Genomic DNA, 19,638 nt, shown 5'->3' on the forward strand with positions numbered 1-19,638 from the left:
TCTCATGTCAAAGTGCTACCCTTTGTTCTAGCAATAAATGATCCTGTTGCAAAATAAGAATGATATAGCCTGGTTTAAAGAAAATGCATTCCTAATGCCACGTGCAGCAACATAGACAGACCCAGAGATTATCGTACTAAGTGAAGTAAACCAGACAAAGACAAATATCATATGATATTTGTCTTATATGTGGAATCTTTTAAAAATGACACAAAAGAACTTATTTACAAAACAAAAATAGACCCACAGACATAGAAAACAAATTTGTGGTTACCAAAGGGGAAAGTTTGGGGGAGGGATAAATTAGGAGTTTGAGATTAACAGATACACACTACTGTATATAAAATAGATAAACAACAAGGACCTATTGTATAGCACAGGGAACTCTACTCAATATCTTTTTTTTAACATCTTTACTGGAGTATAATTGCTTTACAATGGTGTGTTAGTTTCTGCTGTATAACAAAGTGAAGCAGCTATATGGATACATATATCCCCATATCTCCTCCCTTTTGCGTCTCCCTCCCTCCCGCCCTCCCGATCCCACCCCTCTAGGTGGTCACAAAGCACCAAGCTGATCTCCCTGTGCTATGCGGCTGCTTCCCAATAGCTATCTATTTTACGTTTGGTAGTGTATCTATGTCCATGCCACTCTCTCACTTCGTCCCAGCTTACCCTGCCCCCTCCCCATGTCCTCAAGCCCATTCTCTGTGTATGTGTCTTTATTCCTGTCCTGCCCCTATCTATTCAATATCTTGTAATAACCTATAAAGGAAAAGAATCTGAAAAAGAATAGTATGTATATACATATATACACATATATGTATAATTGCATCACTGTGCTGTACACCTGAAACTAGCATGATATTGTAAATCAACTATACGTCAATAAAAATTAAAATAAAAAAGAAAATGCATTCCATGCAAATGTTCTTTACATTTACATGCTTTTTCCCCCCACGGCTAAAAATAATAAAAGTCATCATCCTATGAACTGCTGCCATTCAGTAACCACCCACAATGCTCTAGGACCCATGCCAGACATTCAGTGTGCTCTGTGCTGATCATCACAGGTACCTGGCTGGAGAGATGTTTTCCTCCCGAGAAGCAAGGCTCGGCCAAGAATTAGCAACTCCACAACTCTCAAGAAGCAGACTGTGACTCAAACCCAGGAAGGTTTTACTCCACAGCCAATGACCCAGCGTGGTCTCCACCGTAGTAAAACTCACAAGTTTGAGAAAATTTAAGATTTTTTGTCATTCCTTTAGATTGTCCTTTGAACAATATCCTATCCTTCAAATGCCTAAACTCAGACAGCTCATAAAAGACTGCTGGAAGTTACACTTTAATTTTTGCCTTATAGCTAATTCCACAAAGGCATTTTTGCCCTGTGTAGTTCTGTTCGTTTCCCAGTCCCACGTCGTAGGGGAAAAAGCACTTTGGGCTTGTGATGTATCTCCAAGCTCGATTTCTGTCTCTCTGCATGACTTTGATCAGTTCAGACATTTGTCAGAGTTCATACACACCCTCCTTTGTAGACTGTCACAGGGCATATGCAAGCATGATGTTTAGACTCAACAAGAAGAGCCTGTGTGTTCTCTGTCTGAAACTTTTCATCCCTGCTCAGCTTTGTCTGTGCATGTGTGTGTGTGCGTGCCTGTGTGTGTGTGTAAAGAAGGATATTAAGACTTTGGAGAAGGCGGGTGGGGAGGAGAGATTCTGAGAGAGGAAGAAAGAATAAAGAGGGAATGGAAAGAGAGAGGGAGAGTCAAGGGGAGAGGAGGGGGAGTAGCTGCTTTGTAGCTGCTAAGATTGCAGACAGAAATAGCACACCACCACCGTGAGCCGATGCGCCTCAGAAGCCAGGACCAAATTGTATTCACTTTCATTAATCAGTTTCTCTGAGGGAAGGAAATGACATCCGGTCCTGTCTTCCTCTACCTCTTGATTTTTGGAAAATATTGTAAGTATGCTCAGCATTTAATTTTGTCTACCTTAGGATTTTATGAAATAATCAAAAGTGCAAATGTTTATTACTGACATGTATGCTTTTAAGGTGCAACTGCTTTTTCTGATAAAACTGTTATCTCACTTCAAAATGATTCCTCTGAATACATTTCTGTTATTTATATTAAAAACTAGAATACTAACATGCCATGTAAACCTATGCTTCGTAACAACCAATTGGTTTGATAGTAACAATTGTTTTATAAGCCATGGTATATTTCAAGAGGAGTGGTCCTTAAAGAGATTGTGTTCAAGGAATGTGCCTGTTGACACATCCTGGGGAGGTCTGTACATTTGCTCCCGGCTCCTGTGTGTTTATAACGCTTCATTTTCCTAGCCCTTTGTGATCTGTATCATAGGTACGCCTCCTTAGGGAAAGATGCATTCAGAAAACTCCTTTTTTTATTTTTAGCACAGTTTCTCACTATTCCTTGAAAGAAAAACCAGGGAAAGCAGAAAGCGGTGAAAACCACAGACACATGAGGAGTCCAAATGGACATTTTACTTTGGCTATCATGACAGTTTTTGCTTCCTCTCCGTATACATGTTTTATTTTCAGAAAATCTGTTTTCTAATCAAAGGAAAGAGTTGTTCTTCATTAAACCTTATTGAAAGTTTATCAGGTAAATAGAAATAAGATGTCTGTTTCTTAGGTAATACGTGATGAGGAAAGTCAAAGCAAATCAAGAAGGAAAACTTTCTGGGTCCCTTTCATACCTTGTGATGCTGGGAATTATTAAGCTGTAACAAATTTAGAATTCACAAGCATGTTTCCATTTCTCTGTCTCTTAAAAGTTCGCAGAAGTTTATTTACACTAAAACATTCTGTTGAAGAATATCTCAAAGGAAATTTCAGTCCTAACTGTCTCAATTCTGATGGCATGCACTGCACCAAAGTGATTTTTTTCCTTTATCTCCAGTCTTCCTGACCTCTCAGTACACTTCACTTTGTCAGTCGAAGATGTGGGGTTGCATGTAACCAAGGAAATGACTCCAAATCCTTTAGAAACATTCTAGTTCCTAGCTTTCTTCATCTCTGATCTTATTGCTGACATTCCCATTTTTTAACTAGAGGATGAAAAGTCAAAGTGTACACCATCACCAAAAACTGAACGTTTCTAATATAATCCAAGTGTTTTGACTTTCGCAGCCAACACCCTCATAAATCCATAACATATTTTTCTAACTCCTCTCCCATTTCAATAAAATGAGCAGATTGAATCAGTCAAAGGAGTACTTCCAAATAGGCATTCCAGGATGAGGGATTCAAGGGACTGTAACGGGTATTCGGGGCAGGTAGAGAAGCAATTTGGCTCATGTGTTACCAGTCATTGGGTAAAAACGTTCTGTTTAGTAAAAAAGTTCTATGTTCTCTTTTGTCAATAAAAAATTATCTTCATGAGCAGAAAATAGGTAATAGTGATGAAGATGATAGTGTTCAAACCCTCCAACTTTTTAAATTTATCTTTGGGCTTTTAAAAAATGTTGATAATGCACTGTGAGGACTCAGGAACTCCAAGTCCTCCTCCCTCCATGCCTTCCAGAAGCAGAATTGGGCAAGCTAGACTCCTGGCTACATGCTGTCACCAGGGTGGGTGGGCTGGAGGGGCATTTGACAGGGGCCCCCAGCCCAGCAACCCACACCCATAACTCACCAGTTAGTTCATCCCATCATCGAGCCCCACCAGTGAGAGGATTTCCTGGGCATATAGCAGAAGAAGTCAACCACGTAATGACAATGTCTTAAATCTCCGTAACTAACCCCACGGTTGTTGTTAGTGGTTTGTTCGTTAACCCACTCTCCTGTTGCCTTGAAAGGACAGTGTGCTATCATGGAAGATTTAAGGTGCTTGACAGCACTGCCCTGTACTAGCTCTATACTTTTCCACAATGACTTACCCTCTGAGCCTTAGTTTGTAAAATGGCAATAAAGTCTTTTACCCTATCTACCGCCCAGAGCCCTTGTGTCCAGTTCTTTACTACGTTAAGTGACCTCCTTGGATCTTCAGAACAACTCTATTAGGTAGATACAATTAAGCACATGAGGAAGGAAAGACCAAGGACATTCAGTACCTTGTCACAAGGCTCAAGCTAATAAATGCCAAGATTTGAATGCTTTCGTAGTCTACGCTCTATCTCCCAGACCGTGAACATTCTCAGGAGAGATAATGTATACCACAGGGCTTTGAAAACGGAAAGCCCTTTATAGACCTAAGCAATTATCAGTCACCCTTTTAACCAAAAAAATTTATCGAATGCCAGTTACTTTAATAAGCAATAAGACTAAAGGGTGTCTACAGCATGGTCCCCACTCTGAAGGGTTAGAGTGGAGGAGAGAGAAAGTTATCTAGGGTCACCAAACCGTGAGACAAGGGCAAAAACCTAGGGGTGCACAGAGAGGGGTGACATTAAGATTCAGAAAAGATTTCCTTTCAGCCTTGAGAATTTTTTATTCTTAAAAAAATTCCTCCATCTATTGTCTAATTAGCTGTATTGTGCCAATGTTAATTTCTGAGTTTTGATAATGTACTCCGGTTAGATAAGATGGTTCCATTAGGGAAAGCTGGGTGAAGGGTATATGGGACCTCTTGTACTATTTCTGCCACTTCTTGTGAGTCTAAACTAGTGCAAAATTAAAAGTTATAGAACAATCCCCTGGAAGAATTGTATCCTAAGTCCTTATCATCACATGCTTTACTCATTACTTAAATGGTATCATCAAGCAAAAAACAATCATTTTACTTAACACTTTGTTTAGGCAGGGAATAAGTAAGGAAATAGGAAATAGAAGGGCCCAGACATGAACTTGATCCATTTTAGTATTTTGCCAAGGCCCAACCCATCTGGGAAGGTCCTCACTTTTGGATTCCAAGTGGCTACTTACAAGACCACCTGGTCTTTGCCTTGGGTCCCGGTACTGGCATATCTTCTAGCAACTGTCTTCTCTAACCACGAGGAAGGGGACAGGAGGAGCCTTTCCTGAACTAATCATCAGTACACAAAAACCAGACCTTTGGTACATGAAACAGGAGAATACTGGCATAGTTACCCACCTCCAAAAGATGGAAGAAAAAACTTTCCAATATGCAGACTACAGAGTATCTAACAGTTCACCTGATATTTTTTAAGGTTGCTAACAATTTTATATTGTTCTTACTATGAATTTGGAATCACATCTTGACGATTCAAAGAGAAAATTAACAAGTCTGTGCAAATGCAGCACCATCATCCGTATAAAGATAAACAAATTATTACATTTGTGAACTAAATCGTTTTGCAAGCTTAATTTCACGCATTAGACAAACCTGTTAAACTGAAATGCCTGGAGTTGGGTATTCTAGTTAGGCTTATTTTTTGTCTGAAAAAATCAGCATTTTTTATCATATAATTTTTAGGTGTACAACATTATAATTCAACATCTGTATACACTACAGAGTGGTCGCCACCCCACACCTAGTTACCATCCATCACCATACAGCTGACGCCCTTCACCCATTTCACCCACCCGCCCCCAACCCCCTTCCCTCTGGCAACCACTCATTTAATCTCTGTATCTATGAGTTTGTTTTTTACTTCATTTGTTTGTTTTGTTTTTTCAATTCCACATATGAACGAAATCATACAGTATTTGACTTTCTCCATCTGCCTTACTTCACTTAGTGTGACGCCCTCCACGTCCATCCATGCTGTAAATGTAATCCATGGCAGGACTGCATTCTCTTTTTATGGCTGAGTAGTATCCACTGCGGATGTATACCCCATCTTCTTTATGCATTCATCCATCAATGAAAATAATCTGCACAGACCAGCTACTAGTAAGGAGACTGAAACAGTAATCAAAAATCTCCCAACAAACAAACTGTACACATTTGTACCATTTTAGTGTCAAGTTCTAGGACTGTGGTTATGGATGTGGTTGGTCGTTATGTCTCCCATTTATCGAGAGCTTTCCAGGGACCACAAACTGTGCTAAATGCTTTACAAACATGATCTGACTTTATCCCTGTAACAACCTTAAGGGATATTCTCACTTTATAAAATAGGAAACAGAAAATGAGAAATATTAAGTCACAAGCCTGGCATCACCCCTTAGTAAGTGTTGCAAAAGAGTTTTCAATCCAAGTCCGTGTCCTTGAATGGCCTGCGCTAGTAAAACATGATTCAGTGCTAATGCTTTCTAAAGCTACAATATCTTAGAATTAAAACGGACCTGAACAGAACCCCTCATCTAGCTCACTGGCCTTTAATTAAGCACGTCAGATATTTTTCCATTTTGGAGATTAAGCAATAGAGAAATATTGACGAGCCCAAGGTCACAGAACTGGTAAATCCAAACATAAACAAAGTTTCCACTACAGCAGGCTGTCCTCACCCCAGGGAAGTTTGAGAAATCCATGCTCCATATTTATGCATGTCCTCCTATGGGCCGGTACCATCTGCTTTACATACACTTCTCATCGTGCACCGGGGATTGATGAATGAGGATAGATGTGTAAATAATGCGAATGAATAGAAAATTAGACTCAACTTGTACTGGTTCCAGGATTTTGCTTGGAAAGCACTTTTGCTTACGGCCCATGGCACAGAGCTTTACCCACAGGAAGTACCAGTACATAGTGACTTCATTCTCATCTTAGCTCACCTCTCCCGCCCCCTGGATATTTTCTCCCCTTGTCGCGTCCACAGTCGCAGCAGCCCTATTTCCTGTCTCACGCGCAGTGGTCCAACACTCTCCTCTTCACAGCTCTGCATCCCCACCCATCACCCTGGTCGGAATAACTAGGCTCCATCCCTGAAACCAAAAGCTGTTTCCTTCTTTGGAAATCAACAGGGGCAAGTTGTGAGTATTTCAAATTTAGTTTTTATTCTCTATCACAGCAAAGGTAAATGTTGAGCGGAAAAAAAGGACAGTATTAAGTGGGATCTCTGGTTATTTGTGTTAGGAATTGACATTTTCCTGGAAAATAGTTGTAGTTTATAATAATTTGGAGATTTGATTTTCTGTTAATAGATTTATTTTATAATTATTTCAATATTACCTGAATTAACTAGAGACACCTTATTTCTTACGTCTTCTATAATAATGAATATGTCTTTTTAAAATATTCAGTGCTCCCCAAAACATGTAAAGATTATTTTGGGGGAGGGGGATCCTCAGCTTTTTCACTGGCTGTTCCACGCCACACGGAGCCCTGGACTCTGGTCACCTCTGGTCACTCTGCCAGCTCCTCTGTCCCCCTCTCCCTCCCCATCCTTCCTCCTCAACCTGCCCCCTACCCACGTTGCCCCAGGAGGTCAAGTTCTCATTCTATAGTGAAGAACAACACAGATCTCTCTCCTTAGCCCCGTCTCTAAACCCAAAATCCATGCCCACCTTTAGTCAAGGTGCCCACGTGATGTGTTACGAAAAGGGACGGCAGATAATCTGATATATTCTCTAATAGTAAGGCTCACCCCTTTCAGAAGGCGGCTGAGATTTTAAATCATCCTTTTTGTTTTTTGGTAGAGGGTTGAGTGTCAGCTTGAAGGTCACACAATTACATGCTCGAATCCACCGAGAAACCTTTTCGCTGTACACAGTGTTTTCTCTTGATTCTTACCTAATTCATTTTAAGAAACATTAGATGAAGTCTCTTTCTCTGTCTCCAGCAGTCTGAGTCCTCAGTGAATCGTAATCTGATGAAACAGTTTCCTCTTATGTCTGTCAAGTACTTTTTCAATTTAAGTTTTATAAAATTAGACTTTTTTGAGTTCAAAGGAAATGTAAAGCGCACAGCGTACAAGAGCCTCGTTTTTCATTTTTCACGAGGCCAGTTACCTGTGCTCCCTTTTGTTTTCAGCTTTATTATCCTTTACTCACTGTTAAAAGTGGGTCTCCAGTTTCATATGTAGGACAGGATAGGCAAGAAAAATCAGAGGGGTAAAACATCACCTTTAAATAGAAAGAACCTAGACTGGGGTTATTAAACCCATGGTTATTACATTTATTATCCACCAAAATCCTAGCCTCAAAAATTAAGATTTGGCAATACCCTGACCTTGTGTCATCATGTTTCACACACCCTGCCTGGCAGATAAACATATTCTCAACCAAGGAGAGACCGGGCAGAGGAGAGAAGGGTCCTGATGACACCTTCCCAAGTCCATGCTTGCACTCAGGTCCAAGTTTAAGGAAAGGGGCTTTTCAAATTGTCACAGTAAATTCAGAGCCCGTGGATGTTTCCACTCTCTGCATCCCTCGCTCCCAGGCTGTTCCCCAGACAGCTATCTTGTCTTTAAAGATAGAGAGTTTTCATCACACGCCACGCCGATGAATGAATGGGGCCCCTGGGGTGTCCCGCTAAAGTGAAAGAGGCCTTGGGCGTGTGCTGCTGGGATGAGACTGAGATTGCCATGGAGGGATCCAGGAGAAAACTGTCTACGTCCCGGGACTAGTTGGTAGACGATCAGAATCTCACTGCTTCTCGTTTCAAGACAGGTGCTTTCTTTTCTCTATCGTACCCTCCAATAGCTTGGGCACCAAATACCTATGTGCTTAACCCCTCCCATAACCCCTTCTTCCCTTCCACCCCCCAAATCATCGTGTCTTGTGTCCCTGCGTCTACGCCGAGGCTGGTACCAGGGAGACGGGGTGCAGGTGAGACTCTGCTCCTATGAACAGAGGCCCCTACGCTGGCCCCGCTCCCTTGCCTCACCGCAGCACAGACAACATTTCCTGAGATGGGCTCACGCGTTTTCCAATATCGTGGGGCTTGAAGGGACGCTTACACAAGCCGTGCAAGGCATCTTCGCTGCTGCGTGATGCTCCTCAAAGCTATTCACAATTCACTCTTCGGTAGCAAGTAAACCCCACGCTGGTAGTAAACGCTCGGCTGCCAGGCCAGTCCGACGTCCTACTTGCCATGTGGGGTGAGACTGTCTTTGCATTTTGGCTCCAGGCATGGAGAGAGAAAGCTGAAGGTAAGCAAGTCTCCTCGGGCGCTCTCCCACTTCCTTCAAGTTCTCGTCCTGCTCTGTGCTCACTTTCTCCTCCTTTCCACCCCTCCCCCATAGAGTCTCAGCAGCATCTCCCCTCCTGGCCCCCGAGTGGCCCAGATATGGAGTCCCAGTTCTAATCAACCAGTTCCTCCTTCTCCCCTTTTTTATCTGAACTGTCCTCTCTATTCCCTAGGCTCACCGCCCCTCCTGACAAAATCCACACGAGAATCTCTTGGCTCCAAATCTTGCAACCAGAATTCTTATTTCTACCCACCTCTTCTCCCTAAGATGCCCTCCTCACGAATTCGCACTTTCGCAGAGGACGACTGACTATTAAACACACAATATGCACATTATACCCCATCCTCCACCCGCATTTTGCAGTTAGTTCCCGCGATTCATGGACATTTTTGGCTAATTTTGCAGTATTTACTGAGATGGTTCCAATACCTGATCCTTGCGGTGTTAAGGAAGTTACGACCCTGCAAATTTCTGTAGTTGCGGCCATTTCAACAGATACATCTTTCTTTACAGATTTCAGATTAAAATGTTACAGACCAAGATACGCAAATGGACATGAACTGACACATTCTGAACAAAATTTATAAATGTGTGTACCTGGATCTACTGGGAGAAATCAGAGAAGCTGAGAAAGGCTTTTTTGGAAGCCTTCACGCAGGACACATACTGCAAGTATAAAGTAGTGAAATAACTGATTGAGTTCTGAGGTGCGTCGGGCGCTGAGAACACCAGTCACGCCACCATCGAGTTCACTTACAAAGCCTCTGATCCTCGTCTTTCTTTTTCAACCTTTTCTCTCATCCTCTGCTGCTTACCCCAGCCTGTTGATATTTTAATAGGTTTTTCCCAGAGCAGGCTGGAAATGTTTGGCTCATTTTTAATGGTCCAGAAGATTTGCCATTTTGACTTTCTTAGCTGTGGCCGATTTGTTGGAAACTGCAAAACTGCCTCATGGTTTATAAATGTTTCTGCGTTCTCACACATTTCAAACTTAGACGAGAAGACGTCAGCAGTCAGGCTGTCTGTTAGCTTCTCCTGACCTCCACTTAACCCCCCTCTTTGTGTTAAGATCAGGAGAGGTGGCTGGTGTGGCCACGTTAAATACAGATGTTTATTTCTGCCCTTCTGGGTGCAGTCCTTACCCATGATCTTCTGAGCTCACAGCACAACAATCTGTGCTCCCTGGAAAAAGGGAGAGTTTTGGTTTGTTGAAGTTCAGCAGCTTTTCTCAGCAACTGAGCATTCGTCCCCAGTGTTGACCTGAAATGATGTGGCAACTCATTTGTTCATCAAATCCAGTTTAATCGGAAAAAAAAAAAAACCTGTACAAATCTTTTTGTAGTGCTGCTGGCTCTTAGGCATCTTTTTTCAAAGTTTCTAAGCTAGTTTATGTAGCAGTTTCCATATAACCTCATGATCTGTTCCAGTCATTACCTCCGAAGTTCCTTAGTTCAGAATCTAAGACAGATATAATGTATATCTTACTAGACAGACATGCATAAACGCGACCTAGAATTATTAAATTAAAATGAGAACAGATAGGTCAAGGCCAAGCATGTTATTATTACTGTATCCCCTCAACAGTTTGCCTGTGGACTAGTCATCAGGAATGCCTGAATAGACAAATGGAGAATGAATGTAGGACTGATCAAGAATGGAATTTAACAAGGTGCATGTTACGGAGCAAAGAAAGAATGACGCCACGTGGTATGGAATAAAAATCGTGTTTGCAGACAGAAAGCGAACCCTCAGAGATGAAACCACCCAGCTGGCCATGATGTAGACAGGGGAAGGAACAAGACAAGGTGTACGTGGTGGTGATGATGTTAGTGTGACCCTTTAAAGCCGTTACACGTGGTACAGGCCTGGAGTGGGCTCGTAGGTAAAGACACTCATCTAGAACAAGGGCATCCACCTTTATTCATGCCTCTGAAAGGAGTTAAAGAAAGCCCCTTACACATGATCTCCTAAAAGGAGTCATCAAATCCCATGGTCTCCCTTCTCGTCCATCTGTCTTCCATGCCCAGGAGCCTTTGCCTCTTTATACCCCAATTTCTGTCCGATCCAAGGCCGCCTGGACCCCCATCTTCCTCTCATTTCCCCATCACTCAGCCTCCACTCCTGCTACACTCCTCTGCTGTTCTTGGGCACAAAGTTTCCTGTCTATTCTGACTCATTTTTCAGGAGAAAACATTCTTTGCCCCTTTTTTCCCTCAGAACGCCCATGGTGGAGGAGGAGTTCACAGAAGAAGGTCAAAAGGCAACGCCAGCATTCTCTGTCATGAAGTTTGCGGGTGTTGGGAAATGTTATAAACGATTACACACACACACACACACACACACACACACTCCAACAGTTTTGTTCCATCATTAGTATTAAGTATACCCAAACCAGATATCGTATATAATATCAAATTTCCATACTTTTAGGCCACAAATCTCATGTTAAGAGATCAACTGAGGCAAATGAAAATTTTTCATAGTTTATGTGAGCAAAATGGATTTGAATTGAACAGCACCAAACTGGAAAGGGAAGTAGGAGACATACAGAGAAAGTTGCAGAGGCCAAGTGAGGAAATTGTTGCTTGGCTACCGCTTAGAGGTTAGTCAGCTGTTTCTGATCGGTTGTCCCAGCTCTTTGGTTTCATGACCTTGAGGGCTTTATGGGCTTAGGTTTTGGTTTGCTTACGTACCTCTGCTGCCATGGCTTGAGGGCCACCTCCATCTAAGGGGCTCCTTGTTTACTTAATTCAACAGTCAGATGTGCAGAAAGTGAAATTTTATGTCTCTGTGACTCAACTCAGAGCTCGTGACTCCTGCATAATATAGCAGGACGATCAACTTGCGAATTCGAAATAGCTTGGTTTAAAAATCAGGCACTTTTTAAAAAATACAGTCTTAATCACTTAAGAATTGTCTACCTGCTCCACCCTTTTCCAATTGTGCCCAAAAGCTTTTAGGTTCGAGGGCAGCTTCGGAAACATCCACGTGAGGGGGCAGGTAGAGAGATGAATTATCTATGTAACTTTGCCAGCTTCTCGTGAGATGTAACTCGTTCCTCTGGGCGTGGGAATCGGCACCTACCCAAGCATGTAAACACTTCCACCTTCTCCGGCTACCCGGCCAGATAACCCATGTTTCCCACCCAAGCAAGAGGCCGCTTCACACGGACTGTCTGCTCCTAGCCAGCCTTCTCAGGAGAGCCTACGAAACCCCAAGGGTCCTTCCTCCTGTGTCGGGAAGCAAGGGAGATGTGGGGCTGACTCAGACCCACAGCCCCGCGGGCCCTGGTGCCGTGCAGAGCACGTGGCTTCGGCCAGAGTCATGCCCTTTCTTTGGGCTGCACGTTAGAATCTCAGATGCTAACCACCTCTGCTTGGGCAGCCCCACTCTGGTGATCCCCACCTCGTCCTGCCCCTAAGGAGCTCTAAATTCCATGGGGACAGGAGGTTGTCACACGCAGCCATCACCAAGTTCAGGGAAGCAAGCTTGACCTTCCCTACAGGCTGTGGAAAGGCTCAATGCTCTGTGTCCTTCAGTATTTGGTGTTGATAGTCAAGCCAAGATGCTCAAATTCAAAAAAGCATACCAAGTTTCAAAAATATTCTCTCTCTCAAGCATCTGGCTTTTGCCACTGGCTATTTTTGGCAGATGACTCTTCTACAAAGGTTCTTCTGAGCTCTACTCTCCCTGAGCAATGAAGTACAGTCCACCTGCCTCCTATGAGTGGGGAGGGGTTAAAAAAAAAAAAAAAGAATAACAAAGAAGGAAGTATATTTGAATACATCCTAAAAGCATGGAGCATTTGACAAGCAGGAATTCTAAATGCAAAGCCACAGACGTTTGACATAATAATTACAATGACATACATTAGTAAAATATGAACTCTTTGAGAATACACAAAATATATAATATGAAATATTTAGCTGTATTTCCAACCGTGTTACGTGGACACTAATGAACATACATGTTTACTCCCACTTTTAAGAAATTTCTAATGAAAAATAAGAATTTGCGAAACTTTCATAATGGTAGTAAATATGGTTATTCACTTTATCAGAGGGGTATCTTTGGTAGGTTTTTTTTTAATCACCCAAAAAAGTGCCCACCTTATTCGGATTCTGACTCAAAATCCTATGCTCCTTCTGTGCTATTTCCTCCCACTTTCCATTCTGTTGCCCAGACTGGTTCCTCTTATTTCACGTACACCTACCTTTTGTGTGATTTTTGTTTTCAATCTCTTTTCCCTGCGTTTCACCTAGTGCTTTCTTTTCCTGTTGTTCTAACCTACGTTAATTACAATATTATAGACGAAAACATCAAAATATAGAAATGTCATTCAAATTGTGAAAAATTGTGTTTATCTATTAACTTTCTTCCACAAATCCTTTTTGATGGAATGTCTTAAACAACAGAGTTTGTGATAAATAAGAGGAACAAAGAGTAGTCTGTCATGATGCTCCCATCCTACCTAGAAGCTGCACCATCACAAACACACGTCTCCAATGAGCTCCCAGGAAGCTATACTACTTTTAAATTCATCCTGGGGAAATTGTTGCAAGTTTTCAATATGACTGATAATGTGATTAGATACAAGAAATGTGCTAGGCCAAAGTTGCCATAGTCTGATGATTAACATGAATTATTTATGTTATGTTATTCCTAAAGTTGTGAGTCAGTTACCGTATTGACGTCTGATTAAATGATAACACTTGAAAGTGTTGTCTAATTAAATCCTCCCATGAACCATGAAGGGCGATGGTTCCTCCCCTCACCAGAGGAGGGACTCAGTCTCAAAGAGACTTGGGAATTTGCCAAGATCACAGGCTCCTAAGTGCTTAATGCAGGACGTGAATTCACGTTTATCTGAGTTCTTTCCACTCGCAATACTAACACCAAAATCATGGTGCAGTTATGTATATTATCTCTCATTTTACGGGACAGATGAGCAAACTGACCAAGCAAGTTGAACTCAGTTCAAATCTACCACTTACTGCTTCCGGGGGAAGAGGTGGAGGCAGGGCAGGCACAGGTGGAGCGTGGGCGGGGCCAGACCTAGGAAAACTAGGAGGAGTTGGGTGGAGGCATTAAGAGTAGGGCTCAGGACAGGCTGGGTGATGCAGTTGGAGGAGCTCCCTGGAAAGACCAGGAAGCCTTTGTGAGCCACACTCAAGAATGACTTCAGACTTAATGCATAAGCAGTTGGAAGGGAGGTTTGGCACAGAATGATATAAAGAGTTTTTTTCTTTAGGAAGTAACTCTGGCAACTTACCCAAAATAGTCTAGAATGTGAGAAACTGAAAGCAAGCCCTAAAGGAGTGTGGAGGTTGCTCTCCATCTCTAAAGAGGAAGCGGCTGAGGCCAACACAAGTTGGCTGCTGCTTTTGACACTGCTTTCCTAGAACCTGAGTACATTTTCTCTAGGAAATATACATATGAAATATACAAAATACATGTGGAATACAACACAAAGTTTTTGTTTAATACCCACGTGCCGCAAACTACAGAGCCCACGCACCCTGGAGCCTGCGCGCCACAACTAGAGAAGAAAAAACTCGCACGCCACAACTAGAGAGAAGCCCACACACCACAACGAAGAGCTTGCGTGCCGCAATGAAATATCCCACATGCTTCAAGGAAGATCCTGCAACTAAGACCAGATGCAGCCAAAAATAAATTAAATAAATAAATAATAAATAAATAAATCTTTAAAATAATAATAATAACAGAAAACACAGTTAACAAAGGAGTGTACAATGACGGACAGTAGGTGGACGAAGTGTCCATATACATGGTCATTTGAATCAAATAGAAGATACTGACTATCTCGAGGTACAGTCCATCCTCTTCAATCAATAAGTAACTTTGCAAAGCAGGGCTGTTAACTAAGAAAGTATTAGTCCAGTCAAGAGATTTTAACAACTCAAGAGATTTTACTCAGCAGCTGTAACCCCCCAACAGTGGAGAAGTAGCATATATAAAAATAATTTTAAATACTGTGTTCCTAGGTCCAAAACCTAGTAACTATAAGAATATAATTCTACTCTATTTTAACACATTTACATTTTAATCAGTAACACTACCCATGGTAAGTTTGATGCACAGGTGTACCCTGATGACTTCATTTCTAGGATTTTCCTTTAGGAATGGAACAATAAGCATAGGGTGAAATGGTGCTGAAAATTTAAGGCACACCATTGAAAATGCATCAAGATACTTTCAACCCTCAACACACTTTTAATCTCTCTAAACAGTGCAGACCCATAGTCATACTATCTGGAGAAATAGCTTACGCAGAACATCTTTGAAATCATAATACATTATACCATTCTTGTGGTAATTATTAACTCAAGTACTAAACTTGAGATACATGACTGAAAATGGGCTCTTTTTGCAAATATACATTATATATAAACCATGCTAATGGCTTCTAATATGACAAGAAATGTTTTAACCACAGGTCACAGAAAGCTAAAAACAAATACATTTATGAAAAGACAAGTGATTCACCTTTAGTTGGACCAAGTAATGTCTTTCCACTGAATAAATTACTTTCTGGTGCAAATTAAATGCACATTTGGAAACTCTATTAACTCTTTAAAAGTAACATAGTCAGAAAATTATATACATTCTGGAGTTGCAATATTGGCATACTAAATAGGGTATGCACTGGTGGGCTGAAAGAATTCCATGCATACGGAATGCACAAAGTTTTGTTTATTGTTTCCCCAAAAAAATAAATCCCATGCCAATTTAATCTGTTGTCAATTTAGAGAAACCTAGCTAATCTAGGAAAATAAGTTTGTATTTACTCAGTTAATGCAGATGTGTATTCTAGATTCTAAATCTAAACCCTCTTTAGGATTTTCACCATCATTTGATAACAAACTACAGCTGTGATAAAAACAGCATTATTCCATCACCAGCTTTACTGAAAAGCTAGTCTTAATTTAAAATATTTCTCTCTTTATCCCTTTCTTCCTTTAATTTTCTCTTTCTTTCCTTTCCTCCCCTTGCCCTAAAAAACAACGAAGGCTCCTTAGTCTGGTGGTTCCATAGACAATATGTAGACCCCAGAGTTGCTATGGGACAGTGAAGGGTTCATGTCCTTTGAGGAAACAAAGATTTGGTGGCTGATTATACTAAGATCAGTCCCAGGATGCTTTGGAGGACTTTGTTTTATCTTAAAACTGGAAGTTTGTACTTTCTGACCACCTTCATCCAATTCCCCCTCCCCTCACCCCGTCTCCCCACCTCTGATAACAACAAATCTGATTTTTTCTTCTATGAGTTTGTTTGTTTGATTGTTTTTGAAGTATAATTGACCTAAAACACAATGTTAGTTCCTGGTACACAACATAGCATTTCAATATTTCTGTATATTACAGAATGATCACCATGATAAGCCTAGTTAGGCTATGCCACCACACAAAGATGTCACAGAGTTATTGACTCTATTCCCCACACTGTGCATTTCACACTGATGACTCATTTATTTTATAGCTGGAAGTTTGTACCTCTTAATCTCCCTGATCTATTTCTTTCCTCCCCCACCCCCCACCAAACTCTGGCAACCACCTGTTGTCCTCTGTATCTATAACTCTGTTTCTGTTTTGTTATGTTTGTTCATTTGTTTGTTTTTTAGATTCCACATATAAATGAAATCACACAGTATGGCTTTCTCTGTCTGACTTATCTCACTTAGCATAAGACTCTCAAGGTTCATCCAAGTTGTCACAAATGGCAAGCTTTCATGCTTTTTTATGGTTGAGTAGTATTCCATTGTAGATATGTACCACATCTTCTTTATCTGTTCATCTATTTATGGTCACTTAGGTTGCTTCTATAACTTGGCTATTGTAAATAATGCTGCAATAAACATAGGGGTGTACTTTTCTAATTAGTGTTTTCATCTTCTTCAGATAAATACCCAAGAGTGGAATTGTTAGATCATATGGTAGTTCTAGTTTTAATTTTTTGAAAAATCTCCATACTGTTTTCCATAGTGGCTGCACCAATTTGTATTCCCACCAACAGTGCATGAGGGCTCCCTTTTCTCCATATCCTTGCCAACACTTGTTATTGTTTGTCTTTTTGATGACTGTCATTCTGGTAGGTGTGAGGTGAATATCTCATTGTGTTTTTCATTTGTATTTCCCTGTTGATTAGTGATGTTTAACATCTTTTGATGTGTCTGTCAGCCACCTGTAGGTCATCTTTGGGAAAATGTCTATTCAGGTCCTTTACCAATTTTTAGTCAGGTTGCTTGTTTTTTGGTGTTGAGTTGTGTGAGTCCTTGGTATATTTTGGATATTAACCCCTTATCTGTTATATCATATGAAAATATCTTCTCCCATTCAGTAGCTGACCTTTTTGCTTTGCTGATAGTTTCCTTCAGTGTGCAAAAGCTTTTTAGTTTGATGTAGTTCCATTTGTTTATTTTTGCTTTTGTTTCCCTTGCCTAAGGAGACATATTCAAAAAAATTACTAAGACTGATGTCAAAGAGTTTACGGCCTATGGTTTCTTCTAGATTTTTTATGGTTTCATGTCTTACATTTAAGTCTATAATTCATTTTGAATTTATTTTTGTGCATGGTGTGACAGGGTACTCCAGTTTGATTCTTTTGTACATAGCTGTCCAACTTTCCCAGCGCCACTTAATGAAGAGGCTGTCTTTTCCCCATTTTATAGTCTTGCCTCCTTTGTTGTAGATTAATTAACCATATAAGTGTGGATTCTTTCCTGGGCTCTCTATTCTGTTCCATTGATCTTTGTGTCTGTTTTAGTGCCAGTACCATACTGTTTTGATCACTGTAACTTTGTAGTATAGTTTGAAATCATGGAGCATAATACCTCCAACTTTGTTCTTCTTTCCCAAGACTGTGTTGGCTTTTTGAGGTATTTTGTATTTCCATACAAATTTTAGAATTATTTGTTCTAGTTCTGTGAAAAATACTATTGGTTATTTTGATAGGGATTGCATTGATTCTGTAGATTGCCTTGGGTAGTATGGACATTTTAACAGTATTACTTCTTCCAATCCGAGAACATAATGTATCTTTCCATCTGTTTGTGTCATCTTCAGTTTCTTTCATCAGTGTCTTACAGTTTTCAGAGTACAGGTCTTTTACTTCCTTAGTTAGATTTAGTCTTAAGTATTTTATTCTTTTTGATGTGATTGTAAATGGGATTGTTTCCTTAATTTCTCTTTCTGATAGTTTGTTGTTAGTGTATAGAAATGCAAAAGATTTCTGTACATTAATTTTGTATCCTGAAACTTTACCAAATTCATTGATGCATTCTAGCAGTTTTTTGGTAGTGTCTTTAGGATTTTCTGTGTATAGTATCATGTCATCTGCAAATTGTGACAATTTTACTTCTTCCTTTCCAATTTGGATTCCTTTTATTTCTCTTTCTTGTCTGATTGCTGTGGCTAGGACTTCCAATACTCTGTTGCATAAAAGTGGCAAGAATGGACATCCTTGTCTTGTTCCTGATCTTGAGGAAATGTTTTCAGCTTTTCACTGTTGATGTTAGCTGTGGCTTTGTCATATATGACCTATTGCGTTGAGTGAGGTATGTTCCATCTATACCCACTTTGTTGAGAGTTTTTATCATAAATCAATATTGAATTTTATCAAATGCTTTTTCTACATCTATTGAGATGATCATGTGATTTATACCCTTAAATTTGTTAATATGGTGTATCACATTGATTGTGTGTGTGTGTGTGTGTGTGTGTGTGTGTGTGTGTAAACTTACTTTATTGTGATATTTGCTTTTTTGAGGTGGTCTGTATTTTTAAATAAAATCAATTGTGTTTGATTTAATTATTTAGTAGGAAAAATGTTATCTCTGTACCCAAAAGACTTTGATTAAATCAGTTAAATTATCCAGTGAATTGCCCATTTAACTCACTTAACACATGATAGTCCTTCTCAAACTGTGTACAGGGCTTATTTGTGGCAAGGATAGGAAAAGTCACCTAATAAATGTGGCACATAATACTGAAACATCAACTTTATGCAATGATGTGAGTGGAAACACGTTTAAAGCCAGGAGATAATACAGAATATAATGCAAGATATAAATGAATTAGACAAACCTCATGCTTGTGTTGGTCACCAATCCCTTCCACACGTGCCATCCCCACCTCTGTGTGCTCATATTAAGCTTCTTTTGTCAATAGAAGTACAAACAGAAATATGTGAACTCTCTACTCCAAGAAAAAAAGGAAAATGAAGTAGGGGAGTGATTCGATTATGGAGCTTATCCTGGTTATACAGAATACTATGTTTGAACATCAGCATAATCGAGGTCAAAGAACTATAGTAATAATTGCTTAAAACTTTCATCTCATACGCATGTAAAATAAACATAAATTTCATAAATGTCAACTCCAATCTGTTAGTAGAATAGCTCTGTTAAATTAAAATGCTCTCTCATGAAAACATAGGTGACATTCATGAACATCTTCTCTATTTCATTTTTTTTTTTTTTTTTTTTTGTGGTATGCGGGCCTCCCTCTGCTGCGGCCTCTCCCGTTGCGGAGCACAGGCTCCGGACGCGCAGGCCCAGAGGCCATGGCTCACGGGCCCAGCCGCTCCGCGGCATGCGGGATCCTCCCAGAC

The 19,638-nt window shown here is 40.5% G+C and overlaps 1 protein-coding gene across 1 annotated transcript in view; it reads left to right on the forward strand.

Annotated features, from left to right (window-relative positions):
- The first annotated feature begins 1,886 nt into the window (after positions 1 to 1,886).
- Positions 1,887 to 19,638, forward strand: part of RXFP1 (relaxin family peptide receptor 1) — a 111,825-nt gene continuing 94,073 nt past the window's right edge. The window contains exon 1 of the mRNA XM_028491557.2: positions 1,887 to 1,963. Coding sequence (XP_028347358.1) covers positions 1,915 to 1,963 — 49 coding nt within the window. The 5' untranslated portion in view covers positions 1,887 to 1,914. The remainder of the gene's footprint in view (positions 1,964 to 19,638) is intronic.

This window comes from Physeter macrocephalus, chromosome 7 (assembly GCF_002837175.3).
Source record: "Physeter macrocephalus isolate SW-GA chromosome 7, ASM283717v5, whole genome shotgun sequence".
NCBI lineage: Eukaryota > Metazoa > Chordata > Mammalia > Artiodactyla > Physeteridae > Physeter > Physeter macrocephalus.